General features: G+C 46.9%; 1 protein-coding gene across 1 annotated transcript in view; it reads left to right on the top strand.

The window, feature by feature from the left end:
• The window catches only part of ACACB (acetyl-CoA carboxylase beta), a 3,851,763-nt gene that overhangs the window by 3,484,292 nt on the left and 346,835 nt on the right, over positions 1 to 20,636 (top strand). Inside the window, exon 48 of the mRNA XM_069619430.1 lies at positions 55 to 190. Within this exon, the coding sequence (XP_069475531.1) occupies positions 55 to 190 (136 nt within the window). The remainder of the gene's footprint in view (positions 1 to 54; positions 191 to 20,636) is intronic.

Raw genomic sequence — 20,636 nt, 5'->3', positions numbered from 1 at the left:
CTTTTGTTTAGCAATGTTTTTCACAAGAGTGCTATGTTCTCTGTTCCTCTTCAGATCATTCAACAAGCTGGACAAGTGTGGTTCCCCGATTCTGCTTTTAAAACTGCCCAGGCTATTCAAGATTTTAACAGAGAGCGGCTCCCACTCCTGATCTTTGCCAACTGGAGGGGATTCTCTGGTGGCATGAAGGGTAATTGCTTCAATGTTTGTAAAGTTGTTGATAAGGAGCCTGTCGTGGTTGGTTATGGGTTTGTGGTTGATTATTGGCTTTTGGATGATCTATTTACACAGTTAAATACAAAATGACATATAGCACTCTGCCATTTGCCTAGGCGAGAGAGGATGACACAAGAATTGCACTGACCACGCTGTGCGTTTTGAAAACGTAGGGTTGCTGGATTGAATTTCCAAGACTAGGCTGTAGAAATTACTATATTCTATATCCCTTGCGAAATTACCTGGTATGAAGCCAATTGTTCAGCTTAGAACGTTTACATAAGTGGGACGTGCCACGTTTATAAGAAAAACAGATATATAACTGAAATGTATTTGTTATTTCTGTACATCCTGTTAAATTACTTGTGTATTTCAAATATGTCCTAATATGAGTGTTGTCTATGAAAGTACAACTTAATAGATCAAACAGTACTGACTTGCCAGTAAATTCAGAAATGACAATTGTACATAAAAATGCATGCTTTGGAATCCAGGTAAAACCTCAAAATATTCATGTGGCATTTGAGCAAGTGTGTTGTGGCTTTCTTTATTCACCTTACTGCCAACGTTTCAGCCAGGTTTGGTCCAGAAAGAAGAGTTGTTGGGACAAACTCCCAGGTAGGCTAGAGGGCCAGTAGGAGTTTGCAGACTCTTGGAAGGCCCAACCACTTGCCCCAAAAAGGAATATAGACCCAGTCAGACAGCAAGTTCAAACTGCGGTTTATTACAGCCAAACCAACAGGGATCACTAGAGGTATAGAAGAAATCTGTGGCCAGTTTTGTCCTAAAGTTGCATCACAGTGATGTCACAACCTGGGCCTCTCCAGAAAGCCTATCGCACAACTGGATTGCTCGTCAAGAGCCTAACAACCTATACAATCACCTATATGAGTTATTTTACTGGCTCTCGCATGTCAGTTGGCTGGCCTTGTCCATCCCAAATTGCTATCTCGAACAATGTTGCAGTATGAGGGCCTTACCATTGGTTCTTGCCCGTTGCTACCCACCCCTAGCAGTCTGGACTGTCAGTGACAAGAGCTGCCCTCCCCAGGCCTGGGATCCGCAAAGGTTCTCAGCTCTTGGTGTACCTTCTCAAGGTAATAAGAACGACTATGTGTCTGCATTGTAACTTGTGTGTACCACCTTAGACTATGAGAGTGCTCGTTCATCTTGTGCAACACTTGTCTCACATTGGTAGCATCTTTGTTGCAAGCTTCTGTCTGGCGGCGTGAGATCAACTCCCTTTCCCAGCGCAGGTTTCTGTCTATTGTCTGAGTCGGCCGGGTCACGTGTTCGGAGACCATGTTTTGGAGCTCTGCAGCTCTCAATTATGATGAATAATTCGCGTTTATTGCAGCTAGTGTTACTGTCGTTCAGGGAATGGAATGGAATTCGTATCTGGTGGCCTTGGCAGCGGGTCCTGTCTCACACGTTTGTTTTTGTCCAGCCTGAATTCAACTCAGCTGCGCTCTTGCTGAGAGGCTTGTGGCCTGCTGTAATTTTCCTAAACCATTATGCGGTTCCTACAGTTTCCATGCTATTCTATATTCTCCATACGTTAGTCACACTTGGCTCTGTCGGGTCCCATAGGTGCTCCTGCAGTTCCATAAGGTTATTTGCATATAGGCATCTGCAAGCTTTACTCAGGATCGCTTGCTTCCTGCAGTGTCTGTGTTGCTGCGTTCAGCTATTGCTAAAATAATAAAAGCAATGAGAGTATGTATATGTATCTGTCCTATATAGAACTGTGCGCACGTGTTCAGGATGTGTCTGTGTCCCGATGTACGGATGGCACGTGTGCTTCATGTCCAACGCTGCTAAGTCGTGGTGTCTCTAACGACGTCAGCAACGTGGCTTCTCTGTGCTTTAGCCAATACTGTCAATTGAGGTCTCTTTAGTTGCAGCCTGGGGCTCCTCCTCTGTGGGGTAGACGTGTACCACACCTGGCCTGTATGGCTGGCTGAGGGGGTACCTCTCAACATACTTGTCTATCATTGGAGCACTAGGAATGGGTCAGAAATAGTATGGGCATTCACAGTATCTCCTGGCCTTCTTCTGTGTCATATATCTTATAGGAGGGAGGCGAGGGGGCAAATTTGCCCATCCTCTTCAGTCCCCACTCTGGTCGACTTGTCAACCACGTCCTTATATGACAGTTCTTTTGCTCTGGGCTGCTATATTTTCGTTATTCCTCCAACGTGTCTGCTAGGCAGAATCCTGTGCAGTTCCCTTGGGGAACACTGCAAAAAGATTAGGACTACAGGAGTAAGCAGTAAACCCAATTGATAGCAGTCTGTACCACCCAGATTTACCTGGTAGCTGTGGCTGAGCAGTCAGACCTCTCTCAAGAAGAGTAGGGCAGTATACAGAGGATACACAACAGGGCTAAAAACACAGTAGAGCAAGCAACACTGACCAGAGCTTGTTATCAAAAGTATATAATTATTTATTTAATACACACTTTAGAAAATACACTAGCGCTATTAATCAAAGCAAGTTCAAAACACAATCAGAAAAGTATACACACCTCCCTTAAGAATTATTAGACAAGTCTAAGTCAAAACACCACTTTTTGTCAAAACAGAGGTGAGCGTCTAACTTAGATGGCACTCCAATAATTAAGTAAAGGGGAGAGAAAAAGGCAGGTCATGAAAATAAAACAGTTCCCAACACTTTTAAAAGATCAAAACAAGTTAAAGAAGGCAGAGTCTACTGTAGGGCCAAAGTTCATAGGCCAGGCCCATTTTAAATGGAGCAAGGTGAAATGTGCCCAAGATCACACAGTTGAGAAATGCATTCAAGTCTTTGTAAAAATGTTCAAAAGAGGTTGGGTTGATTCTGAAGGTAAAGTTAGAAGGTCTGGGGCCAACCCAGTTGGAAAGTAAAGGATTTAAGGGTCACCTTTAGCAAACCGTAGAAAGGGAGGCCAGGTGGAACACAGTACCTTTAAAGTTGAGGAAGCTCCAGCGGTGGCAGTTGTTCCTGGCAGCGGGAGCAGTTCGTGGTTTCGACCAGGGGAAGAGATGATCTCGTCGAGGAGGAAACTTGGAGTCGTTGCACTGCCCAGGGAAGAAACCAGCCGCGGAGTTCGTCAGTTAAAAGGTGCGTTCCTGGTATTCGTGGTCACAGTGGTGAAGCTTGGCTATCCGGCAGCCGGGGTGCTTGGCACGGGCGATTCGACCAAGAGACGTCCTGGAAGGCGACATGGCGAACTGGTTGATCCCACCAGCTCAGAGGAAGAAGACTCTTTCAGCAGAAGATCTTCTCTTGTCGTCGGGAAAGTGGTGAGGTCATTGCAGCAGGGCTCCACCGGTGGTGGTGTTGCAGATGGCTCAGCTTCTCTCCTCTTCGGATTTCTTAGGTCCTGTGGTGACTTTGGAAGTTCCATTCCCAAAAGCCCTGCTTTTATGCAGAAAAACCCCCATTCAACAGCCTAGCTGTCACTCATACATGCTAAGTGGTGAGCCAGGCGGCTCACCACTGGGCCAATCAGAACAGAGTGCGACTTGAGTTGCTAAGGCAACGCAGTCCAGGGTGCCAATTCCCCCACCCACACATCCTGTGGAACCCAGACAGAGTGGCACGAGTTGGAGGGCTTCTGTGGAGAAGCCCGCCAAAAAGTGGAACAAAGGGCCCTACCTTGGTTGGAGTTACAGAGACGGACACAAATGCCATTTTAGAAAAGAGTTCTGGCAAAAAGACCCAACCGGTGATTTAATATTAAATAAACCAACTGGCGGTATCTTTAACATTGCACCAAAAAGTGGTGCGTTTAAAATCAATGGGAAAATCGCATAGGAAATATTCCGGTGGAATATTTTGTGTGGGAACCACTGCCACCAGCCAGAAACTCAACAAGGGGGGACTGGACAGTGCCCCCTTGGGAACAGACCCAGGGGCAATCGAATTAACCCCTTCCAGTACTTCCACAATATGATGGTTTGTACTGGTTCTGTTCACAATTTTGGAATAATAAAGTCAATGAGGACTTTACATTCCCTGGGAGACAGTAGTCAGTCCCAGGGTATGGAGTCTATGTTTGGGGGTCACTATGACACCCCTGTGTTACTGCACTGAGGGTGCTGTGTAGCACACACACTAAAACAGATGATACCCTATGGAGTAAAAGACCCCATAGGCCATAAGCACACAAAAAGTCCAAGACATACCTCAAATCATGCTTAAGAGTGGGAGGAAAAGAGTCTCACTCTTAGCAGGAGAAAAAAACAAACCCCACAAAATCCAGCAAAGCTGCTGGGGGACTCACTAGGTTTGGGAAATTGGCCTTATAAGAGAATTCTCCCTAACAGTGTCCATAATAGTTTGTGTGGGCATCAAATGACCAGTGCATGTAACAGCATACTCACCAAATCCACTTTCCTTCATAGAACTTTGGATCACGTGGATTGTCCAGCTTTATGGTCCCTGCTGGAAAAAGTTCACACTGCGCAATTTTCGTTCTCAGCTTGTCTCGTTCTGCAACAATCTCATCATTTGGTCCTCCTATGTTCACATCCATCAGGATCTACATTCCGTTAGGCAGAATTATATGCAGTGCCCTTTGGGAGCACTACACACAATTAAGACTACAAGTGACGGTACAATTTCACCTTTGGTACAAGCCTGTACTACACAGTTATAGCAGAAGCGGAGCAGCCAGACTTATCTCAAGAGTAAGTGAGCAGTACAAATAGTTACACAAAGGACAGCAATTACTATGATTCAGGAAAACACTGACTCAAGGTTTCTAAGTAAAAGAATATATATTTATTTACTCAACAGTTGTATAACATTTCACTATTCTAAGCAAGTTAAAAATCACAATCATAAATACACCACACCACTTCCCTACAATTCTAGACAAGTTAAGCTCACAAAATGAAGTGGGAGCAAAATGGCACTTCAGCAATTTAAAAGGGAGTGAAAGACAAAGTTATTAGAAATTGGGCAAAAGCAACAGGTAAGTACTCAGGGCAATTGAACAAGAGAGACTACAGTGAGGAGATCAGCTAGAAAAGGCTTAGGGCCAACTTCAGTGGGTCAAAAGTCTTTTGCTCAAGATCACACAGTTCAGGGTAGTTCGCGGTAAGGTTCGTGGCACAGATTTCGGACGAGGTTGGTTGGTAGAAAAGTTCACAAAGAAGAGAAGAGAAGGACAAGCCCTCGGATTGAAGAAAGATTTCACACACTTTCACTGCGGCTGACCGAAACGGACAACCGGATTTGCACAGTACCTTAAAACAGAGAGGGAGCTGTAGCTGAGGCGGACGTTCCTGGTGGTTCCTGCAGGCTCACGGTTCCTGAAGCGACTGTCGGACTGACACAAAGTAGGAAGACTGGAGGGTCCTGCGCCACCCAGGGAAGAAGCCTGCAGCAGAGCAAAACAACGAATAAAAGGTACGCTCCTTAAAACCCAAGCAGGGTCAGACCTTCCTGGCTATCCGGACCCAGCGAATTCTACCAGAGGAGGGGTCCTGGCTTGTAGTTTGGGTGAACTGGTTGGTCCCACCAGCTCAAGGGAAGAAGTTTCCTGGAGGATCTTCTTTGTCGTTAGATTCTGGCGATTCAGACCTGCAGCAGCACTGGGCGGTTCAGTCGTGGTAGGGGTCCTCTTCTTCCAGTTCCTCGTTGGTTCTTTCGTTCCAGTGGTGACTCTGCTCTTCCAGTCCCAGAGACCTGCTTTTATGGCAGTTTTCCCCCATTCATACAGCCTGACTGTCAATCACACAGCAGGTTGGCTGGCCTGGCAAGGCCAGTTCCCTTAGCCAATCAGACAAGAGTGCGACTTGGGTTACCAAGGGAACCCATGGCAGGGGTCCGAAGATCCCTCCCTCACATCCTGCCTACCTAGACTATCAGGCACCTTAAGGAGGGCTTTTGTGCAGAAGCCCGCGAAAAGACAGTGAACAAAGGAGTCAACCCCAGTTTGGCGCGCAGAGAAAAACATGAGAAAAACTTTAACAAAAAGAAATGCGAATAAACCCAGCCGGAACCAAAATAAAATGTGTAAAATGTATTTGGTCAAGCGGGTTTACGTTCGAGGCTAATATAATAGCCTGAACCAATACCACGTTTGTATAATATAATCGCGGTAGAAAAGTTAGGGTAGATACCACTGCCACCAGCCAATTCTTAATGTTAAGGGAGCGAAACAAGGCTCCAAGAGGTACAGACAAAAAGGGATAAGAGTTAACCAATACTCCATGTAAGATGTGGGGTGCTGGGTCTGTGGTTTAAAGTGACTATATAAAGTTAATGCAACTTTACCTGTTCCTGGGGGACAGTAGTCAGCCCCAGAAAAATGGAGTCAGTGGGATGTCTCAAAGACAACCCTGTGTCACTGCACTGAAGGTGCTGTGTAACACACACAAAACGTGGTGCACATGGAGTAGGTGAGGCTCCAGTGCCCAAGATCACACAGAAAGTAGAAATACACATAGCAAAACACATGTAAGTGTGGTAAAAAGGCTCACACTCTTACCCGGCGGAATAAATAAATCCTACAAATCCAGCAAAGCTGCTGAGGGACTCAGTAGGTAAGGGAAATCAACCATTTATGAGAATTCTCCCTAGCACATTCCAATAGCCTCTTCTGCTGTTTTCTGGTACCTTGCCATGCAGATCTTGATCCCACACACTGATGCTGCACCAAGCACGAGGGCTCCTGCTATCACCGTCAGTCCGTCTGACAGCCATGATGGAATCCATAACCAGATGTACGCGAAACAGATCTTGTCCTTCCCTATTCCTCGTGCTTCTTTCTCCATTTTTGCATGCATCTGTGCCAACTGTGATACTGCATCTGAGAGAGTTCTGTATCTTCGTCGTTAGCTGGTATGAATGTGCAACCGGAACTCCCTATCTTTGCGCAAACTCCTCCTTCCATGCCTGTGAATAGATCCAGAACAAATCTATTCTGGAGCACCACCAACCTTATTGCTCTGAGCTCTTCTTTAATGGCGTTGAACCCATTCACTGTAGAGTGAATCGTTACCATCAGCTCCCAACAAGTGATCTGTAACCATTTGACATTTGTGTACGTCTGTATTCCTGGTATTATTGATGCAAAGAACATTTGTTTTCTGCTAAACAGCCTGTGTTCTGCTGGGATCTCGTCCAGTGCCGTGTCTGATGCCTCTGAGAATTAATTCCCCCCTCTTTTCACTCTGCTCAATCCGTCCAGCTTCTCTGCCTTCTCTATCTGGGCTGCTGGTGCTACCTTGATCGATCTCTTCCTTCTCTTGTTGTTGTTCATTTGTATTTTTTTTGTATTCATTTTCGACTTATATAGCGCCTTAATCCAAATCGCTTAACATAGCAACAATATAAAAACGGTACAATAGTAAACAATGAGAGTTTGACAAATGGAGCCTGAGATCAACCCTGCAGGATCAGATGAGATTTCAACGATTTACGGAATAAGGAATAGGTAGTGATAGAACGTAGAGAAAGAGGATTCCAATGCATAGGGCCAAGGTGAGCAAATGTGCAAAAGCGTAATTGGGCACATGGGGGGTGCTGGCACTACCAGACGAAACTGAGCAAAGAGAGCACGGGTGGGGGAATATAGAATGAGACCAGTGAGGAGAGGTAATCCGGGGTAAGACCATAGAGATTTAAAGACAAGGGATAGAAAGTTGAATTTAAGTTGTGCATGGAAGGGAAGCCAACCAAGAGTGAGAAGAGCAGAGGATATAGAGTCATCTAAGAGTAGATGAATAGCAGGCATGAGAAGAGATAGAAATGTAATGTTTAAATGATAGGGCAGAGTCAAAGTAGAGTCCCAGATTTCGGGCAGTAGCTACAATGGGACAATGGGAAAATGAGAAGGGGGAAATTAGATAAATGAAGGTGGGATAGGAGAGGAAATTTTAGTAGAAGGGAAAAAGAGTACTTCAGTCTTTGTAATTTTAAGTGTGAGGACATCCATGATTTGATGGCCGATAAGCATAAAGACAGCGGATTATGAATGTCAGATGAGAATGAAGAGAAGGAAAGGAAAGTTGGGTGTCATCAGCATAGAAATAATGGGATAGGCCATAGGAAGAAATCACTTTAGCAAGAGGAGAAGTATAGAGAGAAAAGGTCCCAAAACCGAACCTTGTGGGACACCATGGGTAGGAGGATGGGGGTCCAACGTTGACCCACCCCAAGAAATAGAAAATGTCAGTTGGGACAAGTAAGATATGGATCAGAAAAAAACAGAACCGGAAACACTAAAGGGCGGAAGGGAAGCTAGAAAGAGTGAGTGATCAACAGTGTCAAAGGCAGCAGAAAGGTCTAAAAGAATAAGAATGGAAGAGTGCTTACAGTGACGTTTCATCTTTGGGAAGTCATCGAGCTTCATCCTTCTTGGGTACAACCAGAAAAGGCATTTTGATGTGTACCACCAAGCATAAACCTCCCCGCTCAAGTGGCAGCTTCTCCATACGCCTTTGATCCAAATGCCCAATAGTGATCCATCAATACTGCAGTTCCTGCTCTCATTGCTGAAAGTTGTTCAATTACGTTGCATCTTACGTTCTTGCCAACTTCAACATCGCCATTGTTCTGATGGCACAGGGCTGGCGTCTTCAGGGGAATTATTCGCATTGGTCCAGCTTCATTCTCCACCCATGTCAGCAACCTTGGGATAGCATCCCATTCCTTTAGGCACTTGTCATTTTCTTCCTGCACCTTGTTCACTGACGACTGACCTAGTGTCAGTGCCTTGCTTCCCACCACTCCATCTTGCCATCCATCATTAGTGTACACTCGTCCATACACTAATATCTGTGGCCTTTCTCAGCATCCAGGCTCTCCTCCTATCACCTTCACTCTTGTCCAGGGAATTTTGTTTCTCCTTTCTCGGGTCCATCAGTTATGTACTACAGCCCTTCATCTAGCTGCCTATAACTGTTCATCATGTGTAGTGTCTTTATGTAATTATCTTCATATGGGAATGTCCCTTTGGACATCCATCTCAATGTTGCTGTCTTCCCTTGGAACCTGCATCACGTTCGCCCCCATTACGAGATGCATTAAGCACTGTGTTCTTGCTGCTGGTATTTCAATTGCTATGAACGTTCTAGAGGCACTCGTGGCGTAGGGGATTAAAGGGCAGACATAACAGCTCTCCCTGGTGGTTTCCTTACCTACTTTGGTCATGTGTTCATACCACATGTTGTTAGATACTTGTGCTGCGTCAGTGAGATACATGTCAACTCCCTTCATGCCTGTGTCAACACTGCGCTTACCTCTCCTTACCTTATCAGCAGCATCTTCTCGTCCACATGACATGGTCGTCCCTCCTGCTTGGGTCAGGGGAATGTTAGTATATGGTACAGCGGTAGTACTAACAACAACATAAAATTGCCAAAATACAAATACCATCAAGCAACTGGGAATTAATAGACACAACATAATAATAATGTTCTTTGTTTCTTTCATATCCACTTACGCTGCTTGATCCATGCAGCCTGGTGATAAAGTTGCTCGCCTGAAATTTGCAAAGGAAGGCGTTACTGTATTAGTATTTGTCAGTACCTCCAAGCCCCACGAACCACATAATCACTCATTGCAAAGTCAAAGACCTTCTCCCAGACCTTTCTTACTGGAGGTCTCCATATGTAAGCAGTACTGGGAATTCAGTGTGTTCAAGTTGTGGGTATGCTTGGGCCAAGTACTCTACAAAAACAAGGAAATATACTTAAGGGGATCGTGTTCTAAATCGTCTAGGTCTCTTCATACAGTGCACAAACTGGTTAGAGAGACTTTCGGAGTGATGGACAGGAGGTAGCATCAGGACAACAACCTATGCAATCCTTACAACATTCGCGTCAGTCTGCGTGTGCGAAAAGGAATAATAACAGTGTACCATTCATCAATCTGCACAAGTGTTCCAGTGGGTACTTCTGCTGCTTTGGATCGTCTAACCATGGGGTGACCATGTCTCCCTAACTCGGCGAGGTCCGCACGCACTTGTAGTTCGAGATCCTGAACCTTGGCCCTGTCGGTCACTGAAACTCTGTGGCCAGGTGAGGACACTGCTTTGTAGGGCTTGACGTCTTGAAGGTATTTGTATTTGTTTTATTTGTAACGCGCACCATCAGGCCCGGAGGCATCAGGGCGCAATTTAGACATGGTTACATAAGCATACAATTAAATAAATTAAAAGCATTACACAGTACATAGTATACAAGGCATACAGCAATATACATATTTACAAGAGGTAGATTCGAGCAGGAGTTTCCCAGGGCTGGTCAGCCATCGTGGCTGGTTGGAGAGCCAGGATTTGGTTTTAACTTTGAAGGCACTAAAGCATTCTTCGGATCGGATTTTGAGAGGGAGGGCATTACAAAGCTTAGAGGCTAGGACGGGGAAGCTAGATCCACCCGCCTTTTGTAGTTTGAACCTCGGGATGGTTAAGCAGTGGGTCTGAGCTGTTCTTTGCGGACGGGTGGGCGCGTGTCGGGATAGCCGGCTACAGAGGTATGGTGGGGCTTGGTTAGCTAGGCATTTGTGGGTGAGGCCTAAGGCTTTAGGTGAAATTCTCTGTTTGACCGGTAGCCAGTGTAAGTTAGATCTAGATTCCGAGATGTGGTGGTTACGTGGGATGTTTAGGGCTGCTCTGATAGCGTTATTCTGGGTGATTTGCAGTTTTTCAGATTCTCTTGGCTCGTTCCAAGGTAGAGGGCGCTCGCATAGTCAATTTTGGCCATGATAAGAGTTCTAGCCAGAGTGACCGCGTTGGGGGTGGTCAGGAATGGCCTGCAAGCTGCAATGAGTTTGCAGGTGTATGCTGAAGAGGATCTGACTGCATTTATTTGTCTGGATAGGGATAGTGTGGCGTCAAGATAGACACCTAAGGTTTTGGTATCTTTCGAGACTTGGATGGTGTTGCCATCGATGACAAATGATTGGTAGGATGGCTCAAGTTTACTAAGGCGTTGCGTAGTACCCAAGATGAGGAGCTCAGTCTTGTCATCATTGAGGCATAACTGGTGTTGTGCCATCCAGGCTTGGATAACCAAGTAGACCTCGTTCAGGGCCTTAGTGTCAGTCAGGTAGTCACCAGTGATGGGAATGAGTATCTGGGTGTCGTCAGCATAGTTCGTATAGGAGACACCCAGATAGTCAAGTACATCAAAAAGTGGTTTTGTAAAGATGTTGTAGAGCGTTGGCGACACACAAGAGCCCTGGGGGACGCCGCAGAGAATCGGGGAAGGATCAGCAGCTGCAGATTGAGAGAAGACCCGCATAGATCTATTACTCAAGAATGATTTGATTCAGGCTGTGGCTGACGGTGAGAAATGGGCAGCCAAGTGAAGATGCTTGCATAGGATTTGGTGACTGGCCAAGTCGAAGGCCGCAGAGAGGTCGAGTAAGAGTAATAAGGCAAGTTTGCCGTTGTCCTTTAACACTTCGATTTGGGTTTTTAAGTCAAGTAGAGCTGTCTCTGTTCCGTGTTTGGGTCGGAAACCAGATTGTCTAAGGCCTAGAAGATTGTTGGCTTCGAGGTGCTCTTGGATTTGCAGGTATGCTGCACGGTCTAGGATTTTTAGCAGGAAAGCGACAGTGGTGATGGGTCGGTAGTTGGTGGGTGTGCTAGGGTCGAGGGAAGGTTTTTTGAGCAAGGGGATCACCCAAGCATCCTTAAGGTTGTCAGGGACAGTTCCTGTTTTGAAGGATGCATTGATGAAGGATGTGATAAATGGGGCCAGGTCGTGGGCGGATTCCTTAATAATTGGGAACGGGCAGGGGTCGCCCTGGCAGTTGGACGGTTTGATCCTCAGGATAATGTTTTCTACCTCTGCAATGGTGAGCGGTGAGAAAGCAAATTGTTTGCAGTTGGGGACGTCAGGAGGGAGGGCCTCTGCTGGGATGGGAAAGGCGATTGTCCAGTTTCAGGCTAGCATGTTTGGCTGTTATTTTAGATTGGAGTATGGTGATTTTATTCAGTAACGCTGCCTGAATATTGGCACACCATTTGCTGCCTTTAGTGCAGGTGTCGGGGGGGGAGTAACGGGGGTTTCAAGCTTTTTTAAAATCTTAAATAGTTCCTTGGAGTTGGAATCAGCGTGCAGAATGCGATTGAGGGATTCTTTTTTTGCCTCTATAATGGCTGTTTTGTAAGTGAGCGAGGCCAGGAGGAAGCCGTCTTTATGCATGTCAGAAGGGTGGCTTTTCCATCTGTTTTCAGCGCAGCGTTTGGTTTTACGGAGTATTCTTAGCTGTGGGGTGAACCAAGAGTTCAAGAGAGCACGTGGTTTGGCCTTCCTCAGTTTGATAGGGGCCAAAGAATCTATAGCTGTCAGCATGCTGCAGTTATAGATGTCAGCTAAGGCAGTCGGGTCATTACAGGAATCAGTAGCAGCTTTAAGTGAGGGGAGTAGTAGAGGGAGGAGTTTCTCTTTGGTTATGTCCTTTTTGTTTCTGGTCGGGAGAGCCGGCGCTATCGCGGTAGGGATGCGGCGGGCAGCTTCAATATTAAAGGTGATAATGTGGTGGTCTGACCAGAGGCAGGGGGTAATGGCCAGGACATTGATATTACAATTAGAGCTGGCTAGCCAGTCAAGAGTCCTGCCTTTAGAGTATGTAGGCTCTTGGATGTGCGAGGTGAAGCCGGAGTTGGAGAGGGAGTTTTCCAGATCAAGTGCAGTAGGATATTTAGGGTCACCTAGTCCCAAGTTGAGGTCGCCCAGGATGATGATTTGTGAATTGGTTTTAGCGTTGTCAAGGAGGAGGGTGGATATGTCACCGACAAAGGAGGGTGCAGGGCCTGGGGGCCGGTAAATTAGGTGGAGGGTGGCTGTTTGGTTGGGAGTTGACGTGAGTTTGACTGACAATAGTTCAGCTGATTCAAGTTTGGTATTGGTTGTTGCTCTTAGGTCCAAAGTGATTTTATGGATGATGGCAAGGCCCCCACCTCTAGAGTGGGAGGCAGAGGTACGGTCACATCTCAATATGCTGAAGCCAGGTGGTATAGCAAGGGACAGTGAAGGGCCGGAGGCAGCATGTAGCCAAGTTTCCGCAATGGCAATGAAATCAAGATCTGACGATGTTATAAGGTCTGCTATGTCTAGAGCGTGAGCTGGGAGGGATCTAGCATTGATAAGGGCGCCTTTGATGACAGGCAGTTTCGCCTCTGTGGGGGGGGGTTTGCTGTTGTTGAGGGCCGAGGGTGGGCCCGGGAGTGTGTGTCGTGTTTGTTTGGAAAGGTTGCAGCGGGTAGGGCGTATGCGGAATCTGGTGCCTAATCTTTTATTTCTAAGAGATGAAGGGCCCGGTTGGTTCGGCGTAGGTTTGCTAGCAAAGTGTTCCAACCAGAGGGCTGGGTCATTGAGGTAGGGATTGAGGTTAGTGGTGCGGTGTTGGAGGTGGGCGGGTGTCAAAGCGGAGGTTGCCAAGCGCAGGGTATGTGGGCCAGGACTGAGGCGAGACACAGTGTCAGGTGGTTGGGGGTGGGTCGACCGTGTCGGGTACGTGTGTGGCTGAGTGAGGATAGTTGTTTCAGATGGCAGAGAGTGGAGCAGCAAGAGGAGGAGCGCCCTAAAGAGCATGATAGATGAACACCAAAGGGGTAAGCTTCTTAGCTGTAGGCAAGTGCAATCGCCGCTAGGGCGATGCAAAATCAGCAGTAGGGGGTTCGATTTTTGGCTAGGGCAATGCAAAATCAACAATAGGCAGGTTCGATTTTAGCTAAGGCAATGCAAAATGAGCAATAGGCAGGTTCGATTTTTAGCTAAGGCAATGCAAAATCAACAGTAGGCAGGTTCGATTTTAGCTAAGGCAGTGCAAGATCAACAATAGGCAGGTTCGATTTTAGCTAAGGCAATGCAAAATGAACAATAGGCAGGTTCGATTTTAGCTAAGGCAATGCAAAATCAACAGTAGACAGGTTAGATTTTGGCTAAGGCAATGCAAAATTAACAATAGGCAGGTTCGATTTTAGCTAAGGCAGTGCAAGATCAACAATAGGCAGGTTCGATTTTTGGCTAGGGCAATGCAAAATCAACCATACTAAATTTGAAAGTCCCAGCAGCAACTATAGTGCCTATAGTGGGGCACAGGCAAATGAGGCTAAAAGGGGTGTGGCGTACATACACATCCAATATGGCCAAGATCGTGCTAATATCATGTTCAAGGGCACAAGCTGACAGAGTAAGGCTGAGGGCGCATGGGAGGTATGCATATGGTTTACAAGCACAGTTTTGATATTGTACATATACTAGACAGAGGCTATGGGTGGTGCTTAGAGCAGGGCTGGCACTGTGTTAGTAGTCGGAGAAAGCAAAAGTTCATGGTGCTGGGGATCTTACCCGGTCGCAGCTGTGGAGCGAGGCTTAGGAAAGGGCCCTGGTGGGCTGAAATCCGGCATGGAGCTTGGCCCTGGGCTCTGTACGGCTTGTGACAGGCTTGGGACAGGAGGCTGCCTTGTTGGGTAGCCTTTGTGGGTGGGCCGGCGTTCGCCTGCCGGCGAAAAGTGATTGGCTAAAAGGAATTCGATGGCCAATCACGGCAAGGCCAGCCTGCAGAGGCTGTGATTCCTGGGTGAAAATTCACGGGCGGCCATCTTTGAGTGCTCTCTGCCTCGTGGTGATTCTAGATGGACTTTCCTACTAATTAAACAGCTCTGTCTGCTACGGCCTTAACCACGTGAGGGCCGGTGAATCTTGGTGCATTCCAGCAGGGGAACAATGTCTCCCACCTTCACAAAGTGCTTTAGTTCATTGTCTTTTGGTGTGTCATCGTTGTCGATGTCTTTGCTGTCTTCTGCCCCCCCTGGATCCGCTGTATTTTCACAATCTTTCAATGCTCTTGTGGGAGGAGCCAGGGGAAGATGCATGCTGTCAACACCTCATGGGGCATTAAATGGTGGTCGGACCCTGGCTTATTGCGCACTTCAAACAAGGTCATAGGTAAACAATGTAGCCAGGTTTTCTCGGTGCTCTGCTGGGTTTTTGCTATGCACTCCTTTAGGAGTCCATTCAAGCATTCACACATTTTATTTGCTTGCGGGTGATACGCATAGGCAAATTTGTGTTTGTTACCTAGCAAGGTCGTAATGTGGTGAAACAGTTCATTGGCGAAGTGAGGGGCGTTGTCAGACCTCAGGAACTCACACACGCCCCATCTCGGGAAAACCTCCCTGACCAGGAACTTGGCCGCTCTAAGGGCGTCAGCGTGGGAACAGGGCCTGGCCTCTATCCACCTGGAGAATGGGCAGGCAACCACTATCATGTAAGCGGTAACCTTGTCAAACTTGAACCATGTCCACATAGTCCACGTGGAGATGCAGAAATGGGCCTACAGGTCTTGGTATGGCTCATCACAACTCTCAAAGTATGCCCTGCTGTAAACTGCTGGCAGGTCAAGCAGTCAGCTACATGTTTGTTCAAATTTCGGAAAGCCCATGTTCTCCAATGCGTGTAGCAATGGCCTCCTTCCCTGTGTGTGTTGGATAATGCAATTGTGCTTATGTTGTCTTCAGTAATGCTAGTGGCTTGACCACCTTCCCAGTGTTGTTCTGTCGCCATAAGGCATCTGTTGGAGACATGGAGCATCCTCTCGTTATCCATAGCTCCTTCTCCTCTGAGGGTGCAGCTCCCTGCAGTTCCATAATCTGTCTCTCTGGTAGTGTATTGTAGCCATCCCTCATCACCATGTTCCTCACTTCTCCCTGAGCATTTGGCCTCTCCTTTAGTTCCACAACTGCCCACAATATGCTGCACACTTTGCCTCATAATCTGCTGCTTCATTTCCTCTTGAGATGGGGTCTTCCCCTTTTGTGTGGGCCTGGCACTTCACTAGTGCTACCTGTTTTGGATTTGCAATCACTTTGATCAATTTGCCCAATAATAGCACTTGCTGCACTGGGGTCCCGTCTGCTCTTCTGAACCCTCTCATGAGCCATTGCGCCAGTCCTGAATGTACTGTTGATGTCACTTAGGCGGAGTCAGAATAAATTGTCACATACTTCTCTATGCAGTTTTCTATTGCTAATATTAATATAAGAGCCACTAGTTATGCTGCCTGTGCTGAATAATGGGATGGTAGTTGTGCACTCACAATCACCTCGCTTGTCCCTTCCTCTTTCAGTCTTACCACTGCAGTTCCTGTACATCTAATCCCATCAGTTTGATCAATTGTCGACGAACCGTCTATGTACTGCTTGTCTCCCCACTCAAGTGCATCTTCCTCTACTTTGCATGTCTCACTGAACATCTCTATGTTCTTTGTGCAGTCATGTGCATAGTCTCCTGCCTTGAGAACATCTGCCAAAAATGGCACTGGGTTTACAGTCTTGCATCTTACTATCTTCAGTCCTACATTCGATAGAATCACCTCATATCCTGATGCTCTCTGTGTCGTCAGTGTACTCTTTGGCTTGTGCAGTATCGCAAAGAGAGCGTGCTCTACGTACAAAGTGGTGGTGCACCCCATTGTCACTGCCGATGACTTCTCCATGGCAAAGGCTGTGGCTACCAAAGCTTGGTCGCACCGATGTCCTCATCACTGGGTCCAGTTGTCCACTGTAGTAAGACTTATGTCCCATGCTTGTCTTCTAAGGCAGTACCACCTTCACCAATAAACCGTCAGTGTGTGAAAATAAGAAAAACTCCTTTTTGTAGTCTGGGGTCCCTAACACTGGAGCTTATTTATGGCTTCCTTCAGTTCCTCAAAGCCCTCCCTCGTCTCTGTGGTCCATGTCAGTGTCTTTGTTCCCCTTTGTGCCTCTTTCAGTGCGCCCAGTAGTGGACTTGTGTATGTGCTGTGGTTGAAGAACGATACTCTGCAGTTATTGCACAACCCCAAGAACTGTTGCATTTCCCTTACTGTCATGGGCTGGAGTGTTTTCCGTATTGTCTCTGCTCTTTTTGGGGCAATATATCGGCCGTCCTTGGAAATCATCTGTCCAATGTATAGCACCTCTTTCTGGCAGTACTGTAGTTTGGCCTTGTCCACCTTGTACCCTTTGTCCGCTAACACTGTCCGCATATGTACTGAATCTCTTCTGCACTTGTCTTCTGTCTCACTGCAATCAAAATGTCATCTACATACTGTATAACTGTGCTTTCTGTCTGTATGTTGCTTCGCTCCATTTGGATCACTCTGTTAAAGATAGATGGTGACTTGCAGTACCCTTGTGGTAAACTAGTGTGTTTCCACTTCTGGTTTCGGTAAATACAATTGGTTAAATCTTGTGAGTCTGGGTGTAGTAGCACTGAAAAGAATGCATTCTTTAAATCAATGACCGTGAAACAGGTGGCTTCCTCTGGAATGCCGCACAAAATGGTTGGATTTGCTGCTACTGGATACTGCGCTACAATATGGTTAAGAGGTCTTTGATCCTGAATAAAACGCCATGACCCCCCATTGGCCTTGCGCATGGTTTACACTGCTGTGTTGCATGGAGATTCTGATGGTACCAGAATGCTTCTGTCGATCAGAGCTGTGATTGTTTCATAAATGCCTTCATCTGCTTCCTTGGTTAGGGGGTATTGCTTTACTCTTGGCAAAACCGCTCCTGGTTCAGTTTAATCTTCACTTCCCTATGCTGTTTATGCAGCCCACGTCATAAGGACTTGTGGTCCATAAACAGCTGTGCACTTTGGCCATGTCCACCTCCCAAAATGAGGGCAGCGTCTCCACCGCCATTGCCATTCTGTGGCACTTTCCTTTAATGCATCTGTCAACAATAGATTACACTCATCTCGAACACATCTCCAATTCCTGTCTTTCGTCTCCAAACGGTTCATCTGTCACTGTGGTCAGCCTGCACCCCTCTGCAACTGCAGTTATTGCTCTCCATGCCCTCCAAGTGTCATCTTATTCTGTGCACTGCAATCCAATCCTCCCTTGCCAATAACACCTCTATCTCTATTGACACTATTGTTCCTTTTGGCTCGTCCAATGGTGTCTCTGGCCTTAACAGGTATTTGCTTGGAACTCGCCACACCTTCCCTGTAATGCCTGAAATCCATGCAATGGCAATGTCAGTCCAATATTGAAACAGCTCTGCGTCTACTGGCACCCCCCCTCTGTACTGTACATCCACAATATTCTTGGACGATCTGCTTTACATTTAACGTGTATGCCTGCTGTTGAGCACACTATGCCTTTGTCTGTGAATGAAATAGTTATGTTTAGTCTGCTCGTGATGTCTCATCCCAATATGTTTACAGGTGTCTGTCGAGAAGAAAGTAAAGGTGGTGATAAGTCGTGATCTCCTTTAGATAGCGAGATATTATCAGTAAAAGGAACCACTTCTCAAGCCCCAGAAAATCCTTGAGTGTTCATGGCATCGCCTGACAACTTAAATGTTCCTTCCCTAATACATGACCTAGTGCCCCAGTGTCAACAAGAAAGGAAAAAGTTTTGTCACCTATAGCAACCCCATGCATGGTTCCCCCGAAGGGTTGGGTGTGATCGACACGATGGGACACATCAAGTTCATCTGTGGGTTGTCTTATTGGGGGGTACATAGATACCCCATTCCCTGTAAATGGGTTGTACCCCACCATGGTAACTCCTCCCAGTCATCTGACGGGTACTATTGGTACTGTGTCTACCTGTACATGTGCGCTGTCATCTTGTATCTGTGCCAGTTGTTGTGTACTCCCATTTAATCTGTGGCACTTGTAGATACTGTGGTATCGATGCTGACATCTGTGATGCCTACATCTGTACTTGTGGTCATGCTTGGGCTTGTGGTTGTGCTTGTGGCATCTGTTGATATTTACCCTGCATCTGCCCTTGTGGCTGTTGATCCTGTACATAATAATCTTCTTGGCCTCCTTGATATTGCTGCTGGCCCTGCTCTCCCCAATTCTGTTGTGTCCCTCTAAATTGGCATGCCCGCAAAATGCGTCCTAGCTGGCTGCAAGTTCAGCACTGTGGTGGCTCTCTCCCTTGTCCCAAAACCCCCTCTAAAATGTCCCCTGGGTTCTGCTGCATCTGCTGTCCATATTCCCAAAATCCACCTGAAAACCCCCCTTGATTGTGATGCATCTGTGGCCTGAAGCCACGCCTCCTTTGTTATCCTCCCCTTCCTCGAAATCCCTGCTGTGGGCTGCCCGCCCCATGTACCCTCCTCCCATGGGCGGTGCAAACTGTTGTGGTTGTTGATGTGGCTGGTGTGTTTGCGGGGTGTGGCTGGTTATAACTGCCCCTTCCATTGCATACTTTGATAGCTTTCGCAGGACTAGTTTGGCCTCATCTAACTTCCTATCTTCTGCCTTTTGCTTAACCTTCTCCTTCCACAATGTACAATGATGTACTATTGTGAGCTGTATTTCTGGCCATCCCTGCGCTTCCATCCCCACCAGTTTCTTCAAACTCTTCTGTTCTAGCTCTTGTAGTCCCTGCACTAAAATATGATAAAATATTGCTATTGTTTAGTCCCAAGGCTCTCGAGTTTTGAGGCGCCAAAGCTATTGAATCTCCTGAATGTACTGCACAGGATCCTTCATTTTGCTTGATGTAATCGCCCCAATGTCTGACGTGTCTCCAAATTGTGTTCGTCAGGCTTGCCATTTTGCTGCCCTGCAGTTTGCAAATGGTGCTACATCGTGCTGTGTGCATCACCCCTGGGAATCCCGCCCTCTTCCATATGTCATAAGATGCGTCTCCTAATATTGATACTAACAGTCTTTTGATGTCACCCCCTGCTAGCCTGTGATCAGCTGTCATCTTCTGCATCTCATAAATCAATTTCCCCGCTCCTGCACTCAATGATGGTAACCTACACTTCACATTCTCCTTGTCTGTGTGCTTCCATGGCACATACCGAGGCCTCGGCCCCTCCTCTCGCTAACAGAGGCATCTGTGAATATGTCTTCACCTCCTTTAGGTTTCCTTCGGTACAGTCTTATTTGTCGAGGCCCTCTCTCTTCCTCTGTTTGTGCATATATCTACTGGTTCCAATGTGGGTACTCTCCTGTTATCGTCATAAGCTCTGGACAAGCGTCCCTTTGAGCAAGCTATGGATGTCTCCCCCCTCCTACATCCGAGGAGATCCCTCCATCTGTTAACATACGTGCTGTGTGAGGTGCACAGATCTGCCTGTCGTGTCTGCTCTTCTGAGCCACCTTCCTTTCCTTCCTGGGCATGTGTCTTCCATGACACCTGTTTGTCTCTCCCCAACCCTGTGGACTGTGTACGGTACTGCTCCCCCCTCTCCTCCCTGCTGTATTTGTCCTCGTTCTCAGATCCAGTGTCCATGTTGCTACACAAATCATCGGCAAAGCTTAGTCTCCTTGATGTCAAGTGTGTGTTGGATTTCATGCTGCGGTCGATGTCTACTAAATCATATTTGCTGCATCCTGCCCAGGTCCCTAGGCCTGCTCAACTCCCCTCTGTCGCGCTCCTGCCTCATGAGTTTGTGCTGTCTGGTTCTGTTACTCTGTCCTCCTCCCCTCTACTCCTGTCCCTATCCA

This window comes from Ambystoma mexicanum, chromosome 10 (genome assembly GCF_040938575.1).
Source record: "Ambystoma mexicanum isolate Mex_15411 chromosome 10, UKY_AmexF1_1, whole genome shotgun sequence".
Lineage (NCBI taxonomy): Eukaryota > Metazoa > Chordata > Amphibia > Caudata > Ambystomatidae > Ambystoma > Ambystoma mexicanum.
Note: the sequence above shows the minus strand (reverse complement) of the source record. Positions and strands in the feature narration are given on the sequence as shown.